Source organism: Balaenoptera acutorostrata, chromosome 10, assembly GCF_949987535.1.
Source record: "Balaenoptera acutorostrata chromosome 10, mBalAcu1.1, whole genome shotgun sequence".
Classification (NCBI taxonomy): Eukaryota; Metazoa; Chordata; class Mammalia; order Artiodactyla; family Balaenopteridae; genus Balaenoptera; species Balaenoptera acutorostrata.
This window is the reverse complement of record NC_080073.1, coordinates 105,293,873-105,316,054: the sequence shown is the minus strand read 5'-3', so window position 1 is coordinate 105,316,054 and position 22,182 is coordinate 105,293,873. Positions and strand designations below refer to the sequence as shown.

The following is a 22,182-nucleotide window of genomic DNA, read 5'->3' as shown; positions in this document are numbered from 1 at the left end:
CTCTCCCAGACCCTCGTCGTGACGATGAACGGGCGTCGTGACGATGAACGGGCTGCTGGAAACATCCCTGTGCTTCAGACCCATTTCTATTGTTCTCTTTTGTATCGAATTCTTTATTTTCCCAGGCTGGCCTGAAGTTGTGCCTTCTGAGCCACAAATGAAGAAGACTCTGCAGATGCAGCCGCCTACAGCAGTGCCTGTTTTATTTTGGTTACCATAATTCGAGTAGTTGGCAAATTACTTTAAACATTATGAAAATACGATGAAAATGAAATACCTTTAACAAATATTTTTAAAGTTCAAAAATGTTGTCAAGGTACCTTAAGAGGGAGCAAGAGAAAACCTCATTGTAATTTGAAGTGTAGCGAGGTGCTCACCTTTGCATCGCAACAATTTCCTCACTCGGGAATCAGATGATCTGGAACGACCACAGGGGCCTGTTCCTTTGTCCTAGTCGCTGCCTTCATCCTGGAAACCGATTGAAATTAGGTGTGTTCCCGAGCGGGTTAGCACTCTGCCACTTGAAAGGTGCACAGACTTCTCAGGCCCAGCTTTTTTCATGATCAGAAGGACACGGGAGAGTGGGTTATGTCACAGTGGAGGGTGAGGGTGAGGAAACAGAGCTTGCTTCCCAAAGCCACTCCGGTTCTGACGTTTTCCCCAGGTGGGCAGAGGAAAGGGCCTGGTGGGCCTTTCCCGGGGAGGGGAGAGCAGGACGGCTCTGGCCTCCTCCCGAGGGTGAGCTGGGACCCCCATGGTGGGGTCAGGGCCAGGGTCTCGGCCTCTGGAGGTGCTGTCTTGCAGCTGTCACACCCAGCTTGATCCTTTAAAGTGGACTTAGAGGCCACCGAATTCATCCAACAAATATTTGCCGTGTGTCAGGCTCTGTTCTAGGCCCAGAAAGACAGCAGTGAATGAATCGGGCAGAAACCCCTGCCCTCCTGGAGCTAAGCTGCAGCCGAAGTTGCCAAGTTAGAAAAGTATGGTTCCTGGTTTTTGATGTTTTTTCTTCCTTATTTCCTTGCCCTCATTGGTTTTGTTCATCCTGTTTTTATGCTTCTCCAAGCCTTTCTTTTCTCTGTTAAATCAAGTGTGTGGTCAGACGGGTAATTAAAGGTTGCAGACACCTGGTGACAGTGAGTCTGGGACGGCTTGTGAGACGAGGTGCGGTCAGGTGCGTCACGCTGACACTCGCGGTAACGACACTAACCCATCCTCCAATCTCCTCCCACCCCCCTGCCCCTGTTCTGTTTCCCTCTGAATGATTATAGATCCTGGTGTGAGAAAACAAGCGATTGAGTCTGGGATTTTGTTGAAAAAAAAAATAAAAAACAAGGAAGCAAACTCTCCGCCTAAAAATTGGCATCTTTAGTCATTACAGGGTCATCACGAAGGTGACTGCTAGGCCGAAGGCAAAGGTGAACCTACTTTCCGTTGTCACCTTGAAGCCTTTTTGCTACAGACCAGCCACAGGGGGAGAGAGAGAGAGAGAGAGACAGAGAGAGAGAGAGAGAGGGGGAGACAGAGAGGGGGAGAGAGAGAGGGGGAGAGAGAGAGAAGGGGAGACTGAATCTCCCTAGGGCCCCAATCAAACTCCTGGGAGAGGGACTCCGCGTGGCCCCAGGCTCCGCGTCTGCTGGGCGAGCGCGCCAGGAGCCCGCCGTGGTGTCGGCCAGGGTGCCAGGGAGGGGCCTTGTCTGGGAAAGTGTGCGTGAGCGGCAGACGGGGCGGGGTGCAGGGGGGTGGGAGGCTGGGCGTGGGGAGCTCCGTGACCCCCGTGGAGGGTTTTCATTTTAGCCGCGAGACGGCGATTCGCTGAAGCCCCCCCGCCGTCTGCGGCCCCTTAGCTGAGGCCTGTAGCAGCTGTGAGAGTCTCCAGAGCCCACGGGGCTCTGTGAAGCCGGCAGGTGAGCCCGGTTCTCCTCGCCTCGAGCCCCACGCGGGTCTGAGCGGTGAGACGGGCAGCTGCAGGCCTGCGGCTCCCCCCCGGGCTCCTTCCTCCACGGGCTGCAGGGTGTCCGCGGCGTCTGCGCAGGAGGGATGCGCTCGGAGGGCGGGGCGCTCGCCCCGCAGCCTCAGCGGCCATCCTGCAGGTCCCTGGAGGGCCGCAGGCGGGTGCGGGCCCGTCGAGCACAGGGGTTGCGTTGCTGTCGCTCTTGTCGCTGGACTGGGCCGTGCGGAGGCCAGGGCCGGGATACAGGAGAAGCGCGGGTCAGGGAGCCGGTGACGCAGTTAGACGTGTGGTGACGTCCTCTTGAACCTGGAGCGAAGCCTTAAAGACGCTACCAAGGGGAGCCCAGGTCGCACAGACGAAGCGGGAGAGCAGAGTGGGAAGAACGTCCAGTTTGGGCTCAAACTGCGACCTAAACGGAGAAACTAGGGAATACGGACGCTCCCCCGGGTCGCTGACGTGTGGATGTGAGGCTCAGGCAGCGGCCCCCAGTGCCAAGTAGGTAGGTGCCCGCCTGGGAACGACTGTCACCGGTAGATGAGGGGATGGGAGGGCATAGGACCTTGTGCCAAAATGGTTGGGAAGAACCCAGCGTCAGAACTGGGACCCAGAATCGCACCGCCGTGCTGCAACTGGAAGGAAAGTACAAGGAGTTGTGAGGTGGAAGTGGGCAAAGCACAGACTTCATGCCTGGAATCCTGTGGGCAAGGAGGTGGCTCTTCAGCCTTGGCCTCCACAGCCTGGTGCTGAGGCTTCAGGTGGGCTCGCTGTGGAGCTGGTGATGGCGGGAGGGCAGGCCTGGGCAAGCGGTGGGCGATGGCTGAACAGCGGTACTTCTGGGCTGGGAAGCCTTGCTGGGGAGAGGGGGTGCTCTTAGCAGCAGCTTGCAGAGAGCAGTGCCCAGAAAGGGGGCGACTGACCCAGTGGGGCCCTTGGAAGTGAAGTTGATGCAGAAGTTTACAGGAGAACTGCAATGTTAGTAACAATTTGTGATTTGCTCTGGATTCTCGGAGTGTTACCAGCCTGGGTCCTTGGACTCTTTTTTTTTTTTTTTATTGATTTATTTAACTTTTGGCTGCATTGGGTCTTCGCTGCTGCATGCAGGTTTTCTCTAGTTGCTGAGAGAGGGGCTACCCTTTGTTGTGGTGCACGGGCTTCTCATTGCGGTGGCTTCTCTTGTTGCGGAGCACGGGCTCTAGGCACACGGGCTTCAGTAGTTGTGGCGTGCAGGCTCAGTAGTTGTGGCACACGGGCTTAGTTGCTGCACAGCATGTGGGATCTTCCCGGACCAGGGCTCGAACCCGTGTCCCCTGCATTAGCAGGCGGATTCTTAACCACTGTGCCACCAGGGATGCCCTGGACTCTTTAATCAATAGAAATTGGGAAGAGGCCAGAGGAGAACTCCAGGCAAGGCTTTATTAGGACTCTGCAGCACGAGGGAGCGAAAACAAGTAGCAGGTGCCCTTGCTTGCTCCCTGAGGAGGGCAGGCTGGTCCCTTAGATGGGCTGCGGATGGGGCGGATCAGCGGTGTGGCTTAGGTGGACTGCCCACCCCTCTGGTGGCACCGTGTGCAGCGGGCACGCTCAGGACCCTGCTTTGGCTCCCGGCACCGCAGAAGTGGCAGCTGGGTTTTGCCCTTGTTGTTCATAATTGGCCCCAGCTGCGCAGGCCTGCAGTTATTTTTCATCCCTTAGAGTGTCTTTGTATTTTGGTGCTCTAGGAGGTGTTTGTTCAGGTGCAAGCACTGCAGCAAAGGGTCCCAGGTCCCAGGCTGTGTCAAGAGGACCTGGTATAGTTTGGCCAGCAGAGTGTGTGGAGGCTTCTTAGGGTGATGAGACTTGGTTAAATACATCGTGTGAATGTATTTGACCTTCTGAGCTAGGGTCACCCTTCTTTTTTAAAAAAAAAATTTAATATTGGTAAAACTCACATAACGTAAAATTTACCGTCTTAACCATTTTGAAGCACACAGGTCTGTGGTATCAAGTGCATTCACACTGTTGTGCAACCATCACCACTGTCCATCCACAGGGCTCTTTTCATCTTGCAAAACCGAGACTCTGTCCCCATTAAACCCTAACTCCCCATTCCTCTCGCTCATGGGGCCCTGCCCCACCATCGACTTTCTGTCTCTCTCAGTCTGACCCCTCTAGGGACCTCATGGAAGTGGAACCATCAAGTATTTGTCCTTTTGTGTCTGGCTTATTCACTGGAGCACCATGTCCTCAAGGTTCCTCCGTGTTGTAGCCTGTGTCGGAATGTCCTCCCTTTTTAAGGCAAGGTCACCACTCTAAGTGGGTGTCCGGATGCTCAGATGAGGCTTTTCATTGGGGGGATCTGGCTGAATTTAATCCTCCCTTTTCCTCTGTCTCGCTGCCCTTTCTCAGCTCATCTCTCTCCCTATCCATTTAACAGGCTCCGAGCCCGCTCTGTCCTATGCCCCCAGCTGTGTCCTCAGTGCTGCTCCACCTTCTGAGCGCCCTGCACTTTCCCCCCCTTGGTGCCTGTGCTCAGCCCAGGCCTCCCACCTGGTCCACCTGACTCCTCTGCATCCTCCCACTCCACTCCACCTCTTCCAGGAAGCCCTCCTAAGGGCTCAGTCTGCGCTGGGTGAACCGCCCAAGTCACTCTGCTTACTTTTAGCCCAGCCCTTACTGAGCTGCGTTGTAGCTATTTGCTTTTCCATTTCTTTCACTAGAAAGAGCTTTGTCTTCCTCATTTTTTTTTTTTTTTTGTTCCCCTGGTGCCTGGCACACAGTAGTCGTTCAATAACTGTTTGTAGGATAAACATATGCATGAATAAGTGAAAAACTGCTTGGGAACTCACCTCTGTGCAAGCCAGGGGCCATCATTAGGATCAATGGGCTTAAGTGCTGCATTTTATGGACTGAGATAAAGACCTTTTTGGTGGAGACGCGATGAAGTCTGGGGTGAATACAGAAGGGACCAGTACCGTTTAGATCTGGTTCTGCGCAAAGGTAGCATGTAGAACAGCTGCCTTTAAAGGCCTCCTGCTGTCTGAGTCAGCACACAAACATCTGTAGAGACACACAGCTTCTTAAGTTATTCAAGGATCGATTCAGAAAGTGCTCAGAGCACAGCGCACGGCTCCACGACTGTCCTAGCGGACACTGCACACCTTCCAGAGCCCCTTGGTGGCCTCCGTCCCTCGCCCCAGACAGTAACCGCGGTCCTGACCCGTGGCACCAGGAATCCAGCAGCGATGGATGCGTCTGCGCCCCTCACTGTGAGGTCCATTCATCCCGGTGCGATGCGCGTTCACACGCCCGCGCTCCCGGCCCTGCGACGCGGTGCGTGCGACGGAGGGGTGCCGCCCTCCCTCTGCTCGCGGCCGGGGGAGCGGGGTGGGCAGCCGGGGGCGGGGCGCGCGCTCAAGGGCATCTTTGTGCCCCCGGCACTCAGCGCGGGGCCTGGAGCACAGATGGCCTCAGTAAATGTTTGCCGAGTGAACCCGTGAATGGGCGTTTTGTCTCTGGATCTTTTCATTTTTTCCCTTGGCTTGCTCCCCGCTCTCCTTGAAATACAGCTGCTTTCATGGGCCGCGTCTTCCTTTATTGGGTCGCTGGGCTCGTCTTCAGGGCCAGGAAGAAAACACCAGAAACGGACCCGCCCAGCAGCCATGTTCCGGGCAAAGGAGGTCTCCTTTGTGCCAAGAACAGACCCGTCTACACACTAGGAGGGGGCTCGGGGCCGAGGGGCTGGCCCACGGGCCGTGACTCACACAGCGTCCAGTCACCAAGGCGGGGAAGGGGCTTTGACATTCTTGAGACACCCCCCAACGTCAACGCCAGCCCCATCGGCCCCTCCCACGGCAGGGCCTCTGCGGATGGATTCCTGCATCACATGATCCTTTCAGCAGGAGACACACACGCACACACACACACGCGCGCGCGCACACACACACACACACGCACACACGCGCGCACACGCAGGCTTTTGTTCCCTGTCCTCCGTGTCTGCTGATGGCGGGCTCAGCTCTGAAGTGTGGGCGAGGATTCTGCGAAAGCCTCAGGGGCTGCGCCCAGAGGCGGGCCCAGCGCTGGGCATAGGGATTAAGCTCCATCTTCCGCCGGCAGCCGTGTCTCTGCTTCCTTGTGAGTCTCATAGTGCCACCGACCCCACCTGCGCCCCGGAGCCTTCAGGTCGCCCCCCCCAACACAGTCACACGCACGACGACCACATTTCCCCGCCCCAGGGGGTACACGCCATCCGTGAAAAGGGTCCCCCTCCAGGTGTGTGACTTTGCTTATCTGAAAAGTGCTGAGTCACAAAGTAAAATCACATTGAGACCAACACTTACTTCACTGAAATATGAAACACCGGGATTGTGGGGAATTCTGCGGTCCGGGAGGAGAGACAGCAGGTCCCACTGACGTTGGTGACACGGCCCCAGCGTCGCTGTCCACCTTCAGGGCCACACCAGATGTCCAGATGCGGGAGCTGCCGTGGGAGGGCGGCGTGGAGCAGGCCCCCCCCACCCCCGCCCCGACACCCCGCAGCCTGTGCACCCCTCCACCCTGGCTCCCCGCGGCGTTCAGCCCCGCCCCCTGACGGGGGAGGGGGCCCCGGTGGTGCCCATAGAGGCCATGCTCCGCCCGCAGTGACCAAGTGCCTTCTGGGCCTCTTGTCTATCCTGGGCTTCATTCCCTTGCTTGAAAACTCGAGTCACAACACCCACCTCACAGGATTGTCGTGAGGGTCTCCCACTCGTGACCCCCTCCCGCCGGCTGGGCTTCTCTGCCTGCAGGACACACGCTCCCCGGCCTGGCTCACAAGCTTCTCCCTGTTCGCCTGATTGTCCCCCATCAGGCCCGGCGCCCTGCCCGGACTCACCTGGCCCCCCGCTCCCCGCACAGTGCGGCCCTGCACCCACCCCGCATTGTTAATTATCGTCTGGTGTCTGCCTGGGGGTCAAGATGAAATGCTCTTCCCCCAGCTCCGTGTGCCCTAGAAGCTGCTGGGAGAAGCAGGGGTCACCGGCGTGAGGACACACAGCCACGCCCCTTGTTGGAACCCCCTTTCCTGCTTTGCTCCCCTAAATCCTAGGCTCGTGTCGTCCTTCCCGGGGACTGTGGGCACCCACGCGGCTGCTCCCCTGGCCAGCCGGACTGGGGGGAACCTTTTTATTCGTCGCTCATGTGTCAGCCAGAGGCAGGGACCAGACCTGCTCCGTCCTAGGGTGGAATTGGGGCTCCTGCCGAGTCCGGCGTGGAGTGAGGGCGTGGGAGGCCGGTCTGCGGCAGGCGCTGAGCAGGTTAACCTCGGGGAGCGGGGGGGGGGGGGGGGGAGGGGGGAGGGGGGGGCAGGCGGGGCTGTACTGAAGCGTAGTTGATAAAGAAACTGTATTGACATCTTTCAAAGAGTTACAGAAAAATCTCAGGGCGGATGATTCTGTGATCACAGTGACAACTTGTGTCTGCCCACTTTAAAGTTTGTTTCCCTCTGGAGCAAACTGATAGGATTATCTAATTTTCCTTTGGTGCCAGAGCCTGATGACATCAGGACTTGGGCAGGGGTTTCTTTTGCGAGCTAAGGAAAGCTCTGGGACAGCTGCTGCCAGCACAAATATTTTGTCTGCACTTGTGGAGACTGGGCGGGGGAGGCAGGGAAGAGGTGGACACAATGGGAATATAGCTTTTGGGGGATTCGAGGACTGACAGAGGAAATTTAAAAAGAAATAGGAACGGTTCTGATAGCCCCCAGGAAGGGGAACATTCTGGAAGACATCCCTGGAAACAGACTGCTCATATTAGGCAATTTTGGTTGGAGAATCTAATCCTCCTATTTCAAAAATGAGGTAAGAGGAAAGCCACTTTAAAGGACTCACTCTGTTACGTTGAGAGTAGATGGTAAGGGGATGAGGGTGGGGCAGGGGGACCATTTAGAAGGTTAGCGCCTGAGTCCAGATGGCAGGTGACGGCGGAGGTGATGCAGAGAGCTAGTAGGATTTGCTGATGAGGGAGACGCAGGTGTGAGAGGGAGACGCAGGTGTGAGAGGGAGACGCAGGTGTGAGGGGGAGACGCAGGTGTGAGGGGGAGACGCAGGTGTGAGGGAGACGCAGGTGTGAGGGGGAGACGCAGGTGTGAGGGAGACGCAGGTGTGAGGGGGAGACGCAGGTGTGAGGGGGAGATGCAGGTGTGAGGGGGAGATGCAGGTGTGAGAGGAAGATGCCTGAACACCTACGAATCAGGGGCCGCGTTCCGAGGGGGGAGACAGCGGGGGTGGGGGGCAGGCTTCCTGGGGGACCCTTGTAAAGTTAGAGGTCTCTAGGCACATTCAGATGGAGATGCTGGGTGGGCAGCTGACCTTACAGGGTTGGGGCTCAGGAAGGAGGCTGGCCCCAGAGACACAAATTTGGGAGAAGTCAGTGTGTAGGAGGTTCATAAGCTATGGGCTGGGGGGCGAGAGGGAGAGCAGCTAGGGCAGAGGGTGGACCCCAGAACAGAGGAGGCTGGGACTGTGACCCAGCACTAGGGGGAGACAGCCTGGAACAGCCTGGAAGCCACGGCAGCCCAGGCTGGGAGGAGACAGCCCAGGCGTGTCGGGCTCCGGCTCTGACACGCCGGGCTCTTTGGCGGCCTCAGTGGCAGCAGCTCGGGGACGGGAAGGGCAGCCCAGGGGAGTGAGTTCAGGAAAGAAAGGGTGAGGAATTGCAGGGGTGGGGGTGATCAGAGTCAATGGGGAGACAAAAATAGGTTTGAAGGATGTGTCTACACCCTGACGGGAATAGTCTGGAAGGGTGGGGGGGAAATCGAGGATGCAGGAGAGAGATACAAGCCTCTGGGTGGTGCCCTGGAGGTTAGGCAGGGCCAGTGTGTGAGGAGGGCTTGTCTCTATCCACAGGCACAGGACGGAGGTGGACTTAAGTTCAGTTGGAGAAGGTTCGTCGGCTTTGGTGGGGGAACAGATCTGGAGTAGGATGCGGGTTATCATGTACTCGGGTTAGACAATGACTCAGATAGTTCAAGCACTTGGGGTGGTAGACGCAGCTTTGGGCCTCGCCTCCTGACCTCAGGCCTCTGGAAAATCTGGACAACGCTGGTTGGCAGACGCAGAGGCTCTCAGTAAGTCATGATCTGTTTTGTCACTGTGGCAGGGACATTGGTGCTCATCAAACACTCCATCTGCCCCACGCAGCTTGTAACCCCTCTACCCCCGGCAGGTAGGCAGTGACAGGTGACTATTTCTGGCTCATGGGCTATGAGAGGGTGTGATGTGTCACTTCTAAGTTGGAGCATCGAAAGGCTGGACCCAACCCTGCAGCTGTGACCCAAGGAGCAGTCTGGGTCCTTGAAGGACCACGTGGAGCAGAGACCCCACCCTACCTCTTACCCCCTTGCCTGCATCCCAAGCTAGAAATACATCCTGAGCTGAAGATAGAGTTTGTTACATCACGGCACTGCCATTTCAGGGCTAAAATGTTACCACAGCATAACCTGGTCTATTACTAACCCAGATACCACATTACCAACCATGGCATATAACAGAGTTTGGGTTTGATTTTGGATTAAAGGTGCAAGGATCTCGTGAGAGAATCCTGTGATGCTGTAAACATCCTCGACGTTCCTGTGACTCACTGGGCACGTGCCCGGGGGCAGCTGCATCTCCAGGTGGGCACATTACGAACCCAGGACTCACCTTTCCTCACTTGGTGGGGAGCTGACAGCTGTCCTCCCCGTGGGCAGTTCTCTTAGCCGTCATCTAAACCCTGTGGTTCTTGGTTCTTGGTGAATGAAATTCACACCAAAGCTCACAACCCAAACCGGTGGCAGAAAGAAGAGAGGGATGAGTCGAAACACCGGGGCACCGTCCTCTCTTCAAGCAGACAGCTGGTAGGCTGGCCTCTTTCACAGCCTCCTGCTGGGCCTTTGCATCTGTGCGCCGCCGTGGGCTACCTGGGAAACAGGACCTGCTGTTTCATCTGAGTGTTCTAAAATTGCAGAGTTTAGAGAAAAGACTGGCCCTGACGGAGATCTGAGTGTTCTAAAATTGCACAGCTTAGAGAAAAGCCTGGCCCTGACAGAGTTCCCCGAGTTGAGGGTAGGAACTCAGGCCCTCCCGGTCGCTTTGCAAAGCCAAGGCCACTCTGCGTGGAGCCCGCCTCCTTCCCACCTGCCACCCTGTGGTCCCCTGCGGAATTACACCCTCCTGCTGGGGTTGGAATGGAAGGATCTGGTTACGGTTCTGCATTCTTATCTGATCTTCACAGGGTATTAGCCCTAGAAGGCGCCCTAGAGATAATCCAAGCCAATCTTCTCCATTTACAGCTCAGGTAACGGAGACCTAGCAGAGGGGCCCAGGGCTAATGAGCGGCGGGCCAGGCCTGGGGCCTGCAGCCTTGAGAAGTTTTCTGTTTATTCTTCCCGCATTTCCTCACTCAGTCAACCACTCAATCAATATTTGCTTTGCCTGTGACATGCAGGGCCCCTGCTGGCTACCGCCCGGAAGATGAGAGACCCCGTAAGCTGCCCTTAAGGAGCTTCCTGAGAAGGAAGATGGGCAGGAAAAAGGCCACTGCATGAAACGATTGCTCTGTGGGAGGTAAAAAGGCAGGCCAGGAGAAGCTGCAGCCCGTCTGCCCGAGGCGGGGAAGGCTTCCTTAAGGGGCAGAGTCGGGGCAAACCTCCCGGGTTTCCCCTGCAGGGAAGCTGGGGCGGGCAGGGGCACGGCGTGCAGGGGAGCACAGGGCAAACGGAGGTGGTGGGTTCTGGCCGCCTCGTGGAGCTTGTTGTCAGCAGGGCATCAAGTCAGGAGGTGAGGGGCCTTGATGTCTGCAAAGGTGTTAGGTCTGAACACCGTTGAAGAACAATTAGGGGAAGTAACGTGGGCAGGTTTATTCACTCAGTCCATCTCTCCATTCATTCGTTCGTTCGTTTGGTGAGAAAGACAAATTGGGAGCCGGTGAAGCAGGCGGCGGGGAAGCCAGTCGGAATGCCACAGCGGCAGCCCAGGCGACAGACGGGCAGGGTCTGTGCTAGGACGGAGGGCGGGGCGTGCAGGGGGAGGGCCGGGGTGGGGCGTGGGCGACGTCTGCACTGTTTGCAGAAATAGAGAGGAAATCTGAGTTTGTGTGGGGAAAAGGTGGGACAGGTGTGCATTCACCCACGTAGGGACGACAGGAGGGAGAGGGCTGGGGGCGGGGGCGGCGGAGGGCGGAGAGGGTGGGTCCAGGTGCTTGGGCACGGTTAGGAGGTGCTGGCCGGGAGGCATGTGTGCAGCTCGAAGAAGAGCAAGGCTGCCTGCAGAGTCACACTCTGGAGAGTGGGTGATGGGCAAGGTCAGGTCCCTGGATGTAATTGCCCAGGGCAAGTGCCAGGTGAGAGGAGAGCAGGCCCCAGCAGGAGCTCTCCTGGGCTGGGTTCTGCAGAAAGCAGATTCAGAGAGCTGAGTCTGAATGTTGATGAGAGAGGACGCTGGGAAGCCACACCCATGGAAGGAGGGAGAGGATGGGACTTGGCAAAGGGAGCAGGAAGGTGCAGACCCCAAAGCCTCAGCTGACCCTGGGAACTGGGACCCTTTGCTGCAGAGCTGGCACCTGGACAAACGTCTCCTTGAGCAACAGAACAGAAAGTATAAGGGACTAAAGGTAACTGCACGCATATGCAGCTGGGGCAAATTATGAACAACAAGATACAAAGAGACCACAAACCAGCTGCCATTTCTGCGGTGCCGGGAGCAAGGGCAGGGTCCTGCGCGTGCCCCCTGCACACGGCGTCACCAAGCGGGTGGGCACACCACCTAAGACACTCCGGCCAGACCCACTCATCCACCTCCACCCTTTAGCCCGTTTAAGGGACCGGCTCGCCCCCTCGCCCACTTAGGAGGCGAGCAAGGGCGCCTATTGTTTTCCTTAACTTGCGCTGTAGCAAGAGTCCAATAAAGCCTTGCCTGAATTTCCCATCTGGCCTCTTATCAATTTCTATTGATTAAGAGATTAAAGAGTCCAAGGACCCAGCTTGGCAACAACCCCATGGGGGGCTCTGGAGCTAAAATGGCTGTAGAGCCCCCAGGAAAAACCTTTGGGCAAGGAGGCTCTCGGCAGCCGAGGTAATCAAGAGGGGTGACACTTGAAGGTCCCAGACCCCAGGGCCCAGTGACAGTTCTTTCCTGGAAGGGGGATCTGCCCTTAGGCCAGAGGTGCTTTTTGGTCCGCTTACTGTCACAACTGGGCAGGGGATACCAAATGACTCGCAGGCAGGTCACCCAGGAGCAGGACATTTTCCTCCCTACCCCTGGGGGTGACCACAGCCCTAACCGCCTCCTGACATCGGGGTGCACCTCCCTGCTGGGGTGCTGCCTCTGCTTCGAGACTTGCGGGGCTCTGGACACAAGGAACCCAAAGTGCTAGCGACAGCCATGCACAGCAACAGCTTCGCGGACTCCTGCCATGTCCCCTGGGGGCTCTGATCCTGCGGTGAGTGACGGTTTGGGGAGCACCGTCCGCTAGATGGGTCTTTGGGGGGATGGTGAGTGCGGTTGCTCCTGTTGCCACCCCTGGCGTCCTTGGCTCCTGAGCTCCTCCTCTTGGGGACACGGCACCACGGGAGGCACTTCGGTTCCAGCTGCGTGGGGCGTCCTGGGGGATGCTCCCATCCTCACCGTCTCTGAGCACCTCTTTCTTCGGTGGGCGGCAGCTTGTGGGTGGCAGAGGGTGATGTGACCAGCGGCTGCGGCCTGGGTCTCCCGGCCAGTAGGACATCCGGTGGCAGCAGTTGCAGGATCGACTTTGGGAAGTGGGATTCCGTGCTGCTGGCTCTTGCAGAACCTCCATCTCTGCTACCGTGGCTATTTTGTTCTTGGCCCTTTGTGCCAGCCCTGGGTGGTGGCAGACAGGGCCGACCAACATCAAGTGATGGAGTCATTTTGTCACTTAGTTGATAAATTTGTCGCCTGTGGTGCACGTTCTCTGCTGGGTGATAGCACGTGACGCCACACTTCTGGGACAGTCCATCCACATGCTTCTTCCCCAGACTTCCCTGTCCTCCATCTTCCAGTCTTTCTTCCTCCAGGTCCTTGACCAGCCCAGCCAGGTCACTGGCCGTTGCCCATGAGTCTATGTATACTCTAACCTTGGGCTACTGCTCTGTCGACACACAGTAGATGACCAGGTGCGCTGCCAGAGAGAATCTGTAATGCAACTGCCATCCATTTGTAGCCTGCATTGACCCATCCAAAAACCAAGCTCAGGCTTTTACCCCGTTCTTCAGCTATTTTTATGGGATCCTGCGTACAGCCATAAGTGTGAGCTGAGGACGACAGGGCATTGGTGAAACAGAGGTGACAATGATGTAATGCATCAGTGTGATATTATGTGGAATGTCTATAGACAGTGTAGAGCTCTTCAGACTACATTTTGTCACAGGGTGGAGAGCTCACACAGCCTTGGGCTATGAGTACTGTTCATATAAACAAATATTGTCATCCATCCATGTCAATGCAAACTGTTTCTGCTCCTCTTCTCTGATCGGAAGAGAAAAGAATGCATTTCCCAAATCCTGGTCCACCTACCGTGTACCTGAAGACTTATTATTCTGCTCTGGCAAAGATACCACAGCTGCCGAGGCAGCTGCAATTGGGACTGCTTCTTGGTTGAGTTTATGGTGGTCTTTCGCCGTCTTCCAGCCTCAGCTGGTGAAGTAGAGAGGGAGGAGGACCACCGCCACTGCATCCTTTGGATCCACAATGCTCCATCCTCCTCTGGATGCTTGGACTGCTTGGCTGAGGAGGGGCCATATCACAGGCTCCCCCGTGGCGTTCTCCACTATGGTAGCTCCTACCCCAGGCCAAGGACCCAGTACGGGGGCGTGCCAACTTCCAAGTGCGTCCACCCCAATTACATGTTCAGGGACCAGGCGAATGGCCCCAGATGGGTCTGCAGACCCGGTGGACCCTTGGCCAGCACTCTGTTTATCGTCTGGTTCCTGTAGGTCCCCCGCACTAGCAGGAGGGCAGTGATGGCACTTCTGGTCCTCAGATCTCAGCGCCAGCTCTGACCCTTGAAATGCCTGGGTCTCCCTCTTTCCCGAGTGTACCGTTACCTGAGTAAATGGCCACTGGTCCCTTTGGGGAAGGGCTGGGGGGTCACAGTGTGTTGCAGGGGACCGGGTCACCTCTTCAGTTATTTGGTTCCCAGAGACGGAGCAAGGGACCACGAGATCAGGGTGACTGCTGATCATCCGCCCTCAATGTTTTGTGATGGTGTAGGGTGACTACTAGCCTTGTATCACCCGCACCTTATACCCTTAGCTGACGCCGTGGGCACCGTGGAGCGAAGAGGGCCCATCACAGCTGTCCTGCATTGGGCCGAAACGGCCTGGCCTTTACACAGCTGCCTCTGCCAGTCACTGGGTGTGGGCTGCCCTGGGGAGGGCGTGCAGACACTGCAGGAGGCCCCAGTGGGAGGCTCTCTGCTAATGGCGTTGCCAGCAGCTGGGACAGCCCGTCCTTCCTGGAAGGGGTCTGGGTGGTACATCTCAGAGTCTTTGGAGAAGCCAGTGCGGTTGATGGAGTGGGTTCCTGAGGGCATGGAGGAGGACAGGGTCAGAGCACAGGGGGAGAGACCAACCTGGGACGAGGGGAGGGGCGTCTCCTGCTTAATGAGGGGGAGAAGGAGGTAGGAATGGGGTCACATGAAGGTAAGGGTTTCAGAGGAGGGACAAGGAGTTGGGGAAATCGAGCCCGATGACCTCTATTTTCTTTGTAAACTCAGAAGCTGGGTCATCTGCTGAATATGGGCTTGGGTAGCGTTAGGACTTGAGGAGAAAAGTCCTCAAGGTAAATGAGAGGATGCAATCTGGGGACCACAGGAGACTGTGTTGAGGGGCAGCTGATGATGGGGGGCCTGGAGGCTGTGAGCCCTGCCCGCTGGGTCATGTGGCTTCCGCAGCGGTTACCTGAGCCTGCCGGCGGGGCAGAGCACGCTCCCGCTTGGGGGGGGGAGAACAGGGGGCAGGCAACAGGGTGTTAGCTTGTTGCCTTAGTTTCCCCAGACAACTAGCTCTTCAAGACTCTTTAGAGAGAAACTCTCTGTTTTAAAAATGGTGTTTTTCTTCTAAGGGGACAAAGCATTAGAGGGTATTAGAGTTGATGTGTGGGTGACATCACCTGCTCTGTCAGTCCAGTTCATCGATTTATTCTTTTATGGATCATGCTTTTGGTGTTTTATTGTGAAATCTTTGTCTGATTAAAGGTCACAAAGGTTTTCTCCTACGTTTTCTTCTGGAAGTTTTACAGTTTTAGGTTTCATGTTTAGGTCTCTGAACCATTTTGAGTTCACCCTTGTGTATGGTGTGAAGTGTAAATTGAGGTTCATTAATAATTAAGGAAATGCAAATTAAAATCACGTTGAAATACTCCTTAGAATGGCTAAAATGAAAAAGACTGACCACACCAAGCAGCTGGTACAGTCCTGGCTGTTTGATGAGGATGTGGAGGACCCAGAACTCATACTCTGCTGATGGGAACATACAAGGGTACAGTCACTGTGGAAACAGCTTGTCAGGTTCTTAAAAAGTTACACGTGGCACAACCATTCTACTCCTAGGTCTTTAACTACAAGAAATGAAAGCATATGTTCATAGAGACTTGTACACATGTGTTCATGGCAGCTTGACTGCAATATCCCCAAACTGAAAACAGCCCAAATAGGCATCACCACGTGAGGGATAAACAAGCAGTGGTGCGTCCACCCAGCAGAACGCAAAGGAAGGAACGACTGACACATGCAACAACCTGGATGAATATCAAAATAACAGTGATGAGTGAAAAGGCAGACCAAAAATTATACCTAGTGTACAGTCTATTTACATAAAACTCTAGAAAATGCAAACTAGTGACCAAGTACAGCACAGTGTTTGGGGGAGGCAGGAGGGGTTACAAAGGGCTTGAGGAAGCCTCTGGGGGTGATGGACATGTACATTCTCTTCATTGTGGGGATGGTTTCATGAGTTACACACGTGTCACAACTTCAATTCGTATACTTTAAATAGTGCAGTTATTGTAGGTTAATTATACCTTAATAAAGCTGTTAGAAACTATTGACCAGAAAATCAAGTACATAATTGAATCATTGATAATTAGTGAAGGGAACAAACTTTTTTTTTTTTAAATTTTTTATTTATTATTTATTTATTATTATTATTTTTTTTTATTTTTGGCTGTGTTGGGTCTTCGTTTCTGTGTGAGGGCTTTCTCCAGTTACGGCGAGTGGGGGCCACTCTTCATCGCGGTGCGCGGGCCTCTCACTATCGCGGCCTCTCTTGTTGCGGAGCAGAGGCTCCAGACGCTCAGGCTCAGTAGTTGTGGCTCACGGGCCCAGTTGCTCCGTGGCATGTGGGATCTTCCCAGACCAGGGCTCGAACCCGTGTCCCCTGCATTGGCAGGCAGATTCTCAACCACTGCGCCACCAGGGAAGCCCCAAACTTTTAACAATACTCTTAAATGTCAATTTAGTCAACTTAGATCTATTAGAGATTTAAAAAGCACAACTCTGATAGTTCTGACATAAAACCCAACAGTCAGTTGTAACAGAATCTGACAAAAATGGGCGCTGTGTGCGTTTACCACAAACACTCTCTCTCAACACACTGAAGCCTTCCTATGTCAACTCCGAGTGTCCCAGAGTGACTACAAGTCAAGGTCCCCAGCAGGGATGACAGTGGCCCCCTTTCACCTGCTTCCCACGCCTCTGAGAGGCACCCGTTCTTACTTCCACTTTGCAGATGGGGAGACTGAGTCTCAGGGGTTGAACGGTTAGCCAAGGCCCACGCTTGTACAGGACATCAGCTCGGGGGGTCTGGGTCCGAAGGCGTGCCAACCCACCCCCCTAACTCAGTCCATGCAATTTTCCTTTCTAGAGCTTTTCCCATATCGCTGCCATCCTCACGGCTAGCTGCATTCAAGGCTTCCTGCTGTTACGGGGCTGCTGGGAGCAGATTTTGGAAAATCTAACAGAGCACGAGGGACGGAGGAAGCTGCTTTGAGTGCTTGCGGCACCGACTGAACAGCGCTGCCCTCTGTTGGGCGGCGCGTCTCCACCAAGTAAGACGCTCCCACAAGTGTACACTGCTGTCCGCAAGGACGCCGGCCCGCCCCCGCCCCGCCCCGCCCCCTCCCGGGACCCGCCCCGCCCCGCCCACTCCGGGACCCGCCCACTCCCGGGACCCGTCCCTCCGGCGTCCCACCTGGGCCCCGTCCTTCCCCGGAAAGCCCCGCCCACACCGGGATCCGCCCCGCCCACTCCCGAGCCCCCGCCCCAGGCCCCGCCCCCCGGAATCGAAACGAAGGCGCGCTCGACCTCTCGGCGCTCGCCTGCTCGGGTCTGGCGGCGGCGGCGAGGCTAGACCGGGTCCGGCGCGTGCGGCGAGGCCTCCGGGCGGCATGGAGGGGCCGGGGGCTGCTGCGCGGGGGAACGTCTCCCTGCACAACTTCAGCGCGAGGCTGTGGGAGCAGCTCGTCCACTTCCACGTCATGCGGCTGACGGACTCGCTCTTCCTGTGGGTGGGGGCCACGCCGCACCTGCGCAACCTCTCCGTGGCCATGTGCACCCGCTACGTGAGTGCGGCGGGAGGGCCGTGGGTGGGGAGAGGGGCCGGGGGGGAGGGAAGGGGCAGGCGGGGAGGGGGACGAGGGGGCTAGGGATGCGGGGGAGGGATGGGGTCCCGGAGGCCGGGCCGGTGGGGGCCAGACGGTGACCGAGGGCCTCAGGCGCGCGCCCCGTGCCCACCAGGGGCCCGCCGGGGAGACCGCGGATTCGGTGGCCCCCAGGGCTGTCCCGGGCCGGGGAGGGGCGCTTGGGGCTCCCCGGGACCGGGGTCGGGGAGGGCTGCGCTACCCACCCGGGGAGAGCTGCGTCCCGCCGCTCGGCTGGTCCTCCTCCTCCATCTCTGGTTGGAGTGTCAGGGCTCCCTCGTGGGACCTCTGCTCTCCGCTCACACTCGCCCTGGGGGGTGGCATCTGCCCCTGTTTTTCTTACCGGCTCCGTGTTGACCGTATTTATTTACATTTCCGGCCCAGACCTGTTTCCCGCCCTTCCCCTCCCCTCCCGTGTCTCGGTGGCGAATGTAATAGGCATCTCTCGCTTGGCGTTCCAGTCTCCGCCCCTGCTCCTCCGGCAGCCAGCCCCTCTCTGTTACAGCAGCTCCGTCCCAACCTTGGGGTCATCTTTGGATCCCCTCTCCCACGCTCCACGTGCCCAATGTCAGTGAAGCAGCAGGCACTGCTGTCAGCAGACCTTGCAGAATCCAGCCTCTTCTCACCTGCTGCCTGGGCCAAGCCTGCATCCCTCCCCGCGGCTGAGGCCCCCTTTGCCACGTTATAGGTTTCTCAGAGCTACTGTTGCAAAGTGCCACAGACTGGGTGGCTGAAAACAACGGAGGCTGATTCCCTCCCAGATCTGGAGGCCAGAAGTCTGAATCAAGGTGTCAGCAGGGCTGGTTCCTCCTGGAGGCTCTGGGGGAGAAGTCGTCCCCTGTGTATGGGCTTCTGGTGCTGCTGGCACCTTGGTGCTCCTTGCTGGCAGCCTGGTCACCCCCAGTCCTGCCGCCAGTGTCACACGCCTTCTCCCCCGTGTGCCTCTGTGTCTTCCTTTCTTCTGAAGACACCAGTCCTACTAGATGAAGGATCCTTCTCACCTTAACTTACATCTCAGTTACACCTGCAAAGGCCCTATTTCCAAATAAAGTCACCTGCTCAGGTGCCAGGGGTTAGGACCTGGACGTACCTTTTGGAGGTCGTGGTTCAGCCTTCGGCGCTGCCTTACGGCCAGTTCTCCATGGGCTGCAGTCAGTATCGTCATTCCTCTGCTCAGACCTTACGAGAGTCCAGAGCCTGCACTGACCTCCAGGCCCTGTCAGCTGCTGGGGCGCCCCTGCCCCTCTGGGCTGCTCCAGCCCTTCACCGGGCAGGCCTGCCTGCTGCCAGGAGAGGCTGCAGAACTAGGACGGCACAGGCCCACTGCAGGGGGAGGCCAGCCTGGGACAGGAAGGGGGCCGTGGGACCCTGGGTGCTCAGGTGACCCAGGAGCGTTGGGCCTTGCAGGTGGGGCAGCACTACCCTTTGTTTTCCTTGCAGGACCCCATCCCAGTGTCCACTGCCCTCCTTGGGGACATGTCCGACACGACGTCCACCGGCCTCGCCCAGCGCTTAGGTAGGTCCTGCAGCTTAGCTGCCTGAGTGCCTGGGGGGGGAACCTCGTTGTTCAGCGGAGCCGGGAGGCAAGTCACGGAGGAGGAAGGCTCTCTCTGGGAGGCGGACCCCCGGTCTCTGCGGGAAGGAAGGCCTCATACACTGGGCTCCTCGGGAGCTGACCTGGTACCAGCACCGCTCGGGGCTTGTGCTCCCCACGGGCTCCCGTGTCGCCCTGGCTACCGTCCAGGCCGACCGGTGACAGGTGATTTGCTCCTCCTCGTGGGAGGAGAGGGCGAGTGATGCCCACAGTGCCTAGTGGGCAGCGGCCCCAGGTAGCCTCCCGGGGTTCGGTGGGGCCCCGCGGAGCAGGAGGGACCGCCCTTCGCCGCAGGTGATGTCGCTTAGAGCTCAGAAGGGTGACGGCCTGGCCTGAGGGTGGCGTGAAAGGGCGTCAAGCAGGGCCCCGAGGTTGAGGGCTCCAGCCCCCCTGCACCCCAAACACGCATCCTGCAGATGCCCAGGTGGTTCAGGTAAAGATGCCCCCAGCTGGTACCCATGACCGCCGGGTGGTCCCAGGCGCCCGGGGACCTTGACCGGCAGGGCAGGCTTGTCCCCTGTCTGGCCTTCGTGTTCACAGTGTCCCAGCCACGTGCGGAGCCCCGGGTCCCGGCTGGGGTGTGGCAATGAGGCCCGGGCCCTGATTTTGAGGAGCTTATTTTGTAGTTGTGTTGACAGTCCTGTTAGCCTGATTTCGGGGGAGTGGGGATGTGTGTGTCAGTCGCTCCGGGACGCACGCGTGTGGACAGCGCGGCCACGCGGTGGAGGCACTGCTAGTGCGTCGAGAGCGGGGCTGTCACAGGTGGCCCACAGGTCGCGCGAGATGTGGCAGAGACCTGGCGGCTGCGTCTCGGGGACGTCCACCGCGCTTGTCCTTTAGCCTGAAGCTAGAGCAGCCTGGCTAGTAAGTTATTTTGGTAACTGTTTATGAGGAAGCAATTTACAATTTACAGAAAAGCCACAGGACAGATATAAAGGATTCCTGCCTAGCCTTCGCCCAGACTCCCAGGCGCTATCATTCCTGCTCTACGTTCGAGCTGCTAGTTTTTTGTGAACCACGTGAGAGCAGGTGGAAGGCCTGATGCCCCTTTGCTTCACTGCGTACTTGCCAGCGTTTCGGGGTGACGCACCCCCAGCAGGCAGGCCCCGTGTGCCGGGCCTGGTGGAGGAGGGAGGGAGGCTGCTGGTTTGTGGAGCTGGGACCAGTGGGTCCCCCCAGTGTGGAGAGTCCGGGAGAGGAGGGCGGCGGGAGCTCGTTTGATGAGCCACGAATCAGCTGGTTATTCCAGTGAAGTGAGATGGGCTCCCGGTGTCCTTGAGATGAGGCCTGGAAGCAGTTTGTGTGCGAAAACTAGGGTTCTTTTTCTTTTTTGGGGCATTTTGTGCAAACGTTGGGGCTCTTTTAACATTCTTTCACGTGGCTTACGTCGATTTATAATCTGCATAATTTGAAACAACACAGACCAAAAAATACATTCTTTCTAACTTAACTGAAGTCAGACGGTAATGGAGGCTCCCACCTGCCTGTATCGGCAAACCCTGCAGCCCTCGGCCACCGCCCAGCAGGGACGGGCACACGTGGTGAGATGCCAGCACCCCAGGGGGACAGGCGACGCGTGTGCTGAGGCCACAGGGGACTGTTCCGCAGGGAGGTCACCTGCAGTTGAAAATGCGTTATTAACCGCTGTTGGTTGTCTAGAGGGTGCTGAGAAGAGACAGGTGCCCCGAGACAGTGTCTTGTGTGGAAGAGGTGAACGGCCTGGGGGCGCGGGGGGCTTCGGTGTGGCCGGGGACCCCTTGCCCTGTGTGGCTCTGGGGGGCGGGGGGGGTCTGCCGGGTGGCCCATGCAGGCGGGATGGTTCTTGGCTCGCGGAGGGACTGGAATCAGTGGCCCCCGGGGCCGGAGACTTTCCTGCCGCTGAATGCGGGCAGGCTGAGCGGCCGTGGCTCGACTGCCCCGCTCTCCCCCGTCCCCACCTCTTTGCCTTTGCCGATGGGACTGACGTAGCCCCTGACTTCGGTGGGCGGAGGAGGGGCTTGCACCCGCCCCCTGTGGGATGGGGCCCAGGGAGGAGCTATTTCACCGGAAGAGGAAGAGGGGACCGGTGCCGGTACTGCCTGGCTCGTCCTCGGGACCTGTCCTGCCTTCAGGTTATGGGTGTGCAGCCGCGTGTGCTTTTGGCGGTTGGAGCAGCTCACGTCAGCCGTGAACGGTGCCGTAGAAAGGAGCTAAAACGCGTCTCTCGCATCGCGTTGAGCAATCGTACGTGTGCGCCTGCACGTGCGTATGTGTAGGAACGCCGGCTCCCCTCTGTGGGCGGGGGGAGTTGCTGGAGGGGGCGGTGCTGAAGTATAGACAGATTTTTTGGGCCGTGCCCCGCTGCTCGCGGGATCTTAGCTCCCCGACCGGGGATTGAGCCCAGGCCCTCGGCGGTGGAGGCGTGGAGTCCTAACCACTGGACCGCCAGGGAAGTCCCAGGACCTTAGTGTTTTAAATACTTGCACATTATTTGCGCTTTTTAAAAAGCAGCACAACCAGCCAGCCCCGTGTGCAGAGCGGTGGGTCTCAGACGGTAGAGGCTGAGAACAGACTCGGTGGGTCTGGGTGGGGCCGAGGGTCTGTATCTCTCACGCGGTCCCGGCGCCGTGGCCATGGGGACCGGGCCTTCAGAACCGCTGTTCGGTGCCTGTAGTCTGGTGTGCAGCAGCTGCCCGTGACGCCGCAGGTGTCAGAGCTCGCTTCTCTCCCTGGAAGCCCGCCTTCCTCTTCCAGGCCTTTCCCCGCAGTGGGTCGCACGCGTCCGTGTGCTTTCTCTCGTTTCAGCCAGGAAGACCAGCAAACAGGTGTTTGTCAGCTATAACCTTCCAAACACCGACAGCAGCTTCACGTTGCTGGTAGAAAACAGGATCAAGGAGGAAATGGAGGCCTTTCCCGAGAAGTTCTAGCCGAGGCAGCAGCAAGGACGCGGATGTGCGCACCCGGACGGACGTCTGAATAAACGCATGGGGTCTCGCCAGCCGTCA

The 22,182-nt window shown here is 57.5% G+C and overlaps 1 protein-coding gene across 1 annotated transcript; it reads left to right on the top strand.

The window, feature by feature from the left end:
- The first annotated feature begins 17,256 nt into the window (after positions 1 to 17,256).
- Positions 17,257 to 22,182, top strand: PSMG4 (proteasome assembly chaperone 4). Its single transcript, XM_057555147.1, has 3 exons — positions 17,257 to 17,526; positions 19,045 to 19,120; positions 21,983 to 22,182. Exons 1-3 carry the CDS (start codon positions 17,353 to 17,355, stop codon positions 22,102 to 22,104), a joined length of 372 nt encoding a protein of 123 aa, XP_057411130.1. The 5' UTR covers positions 17,257 to 17,352; the 3' UTR covers positions 22,105 to 22,182.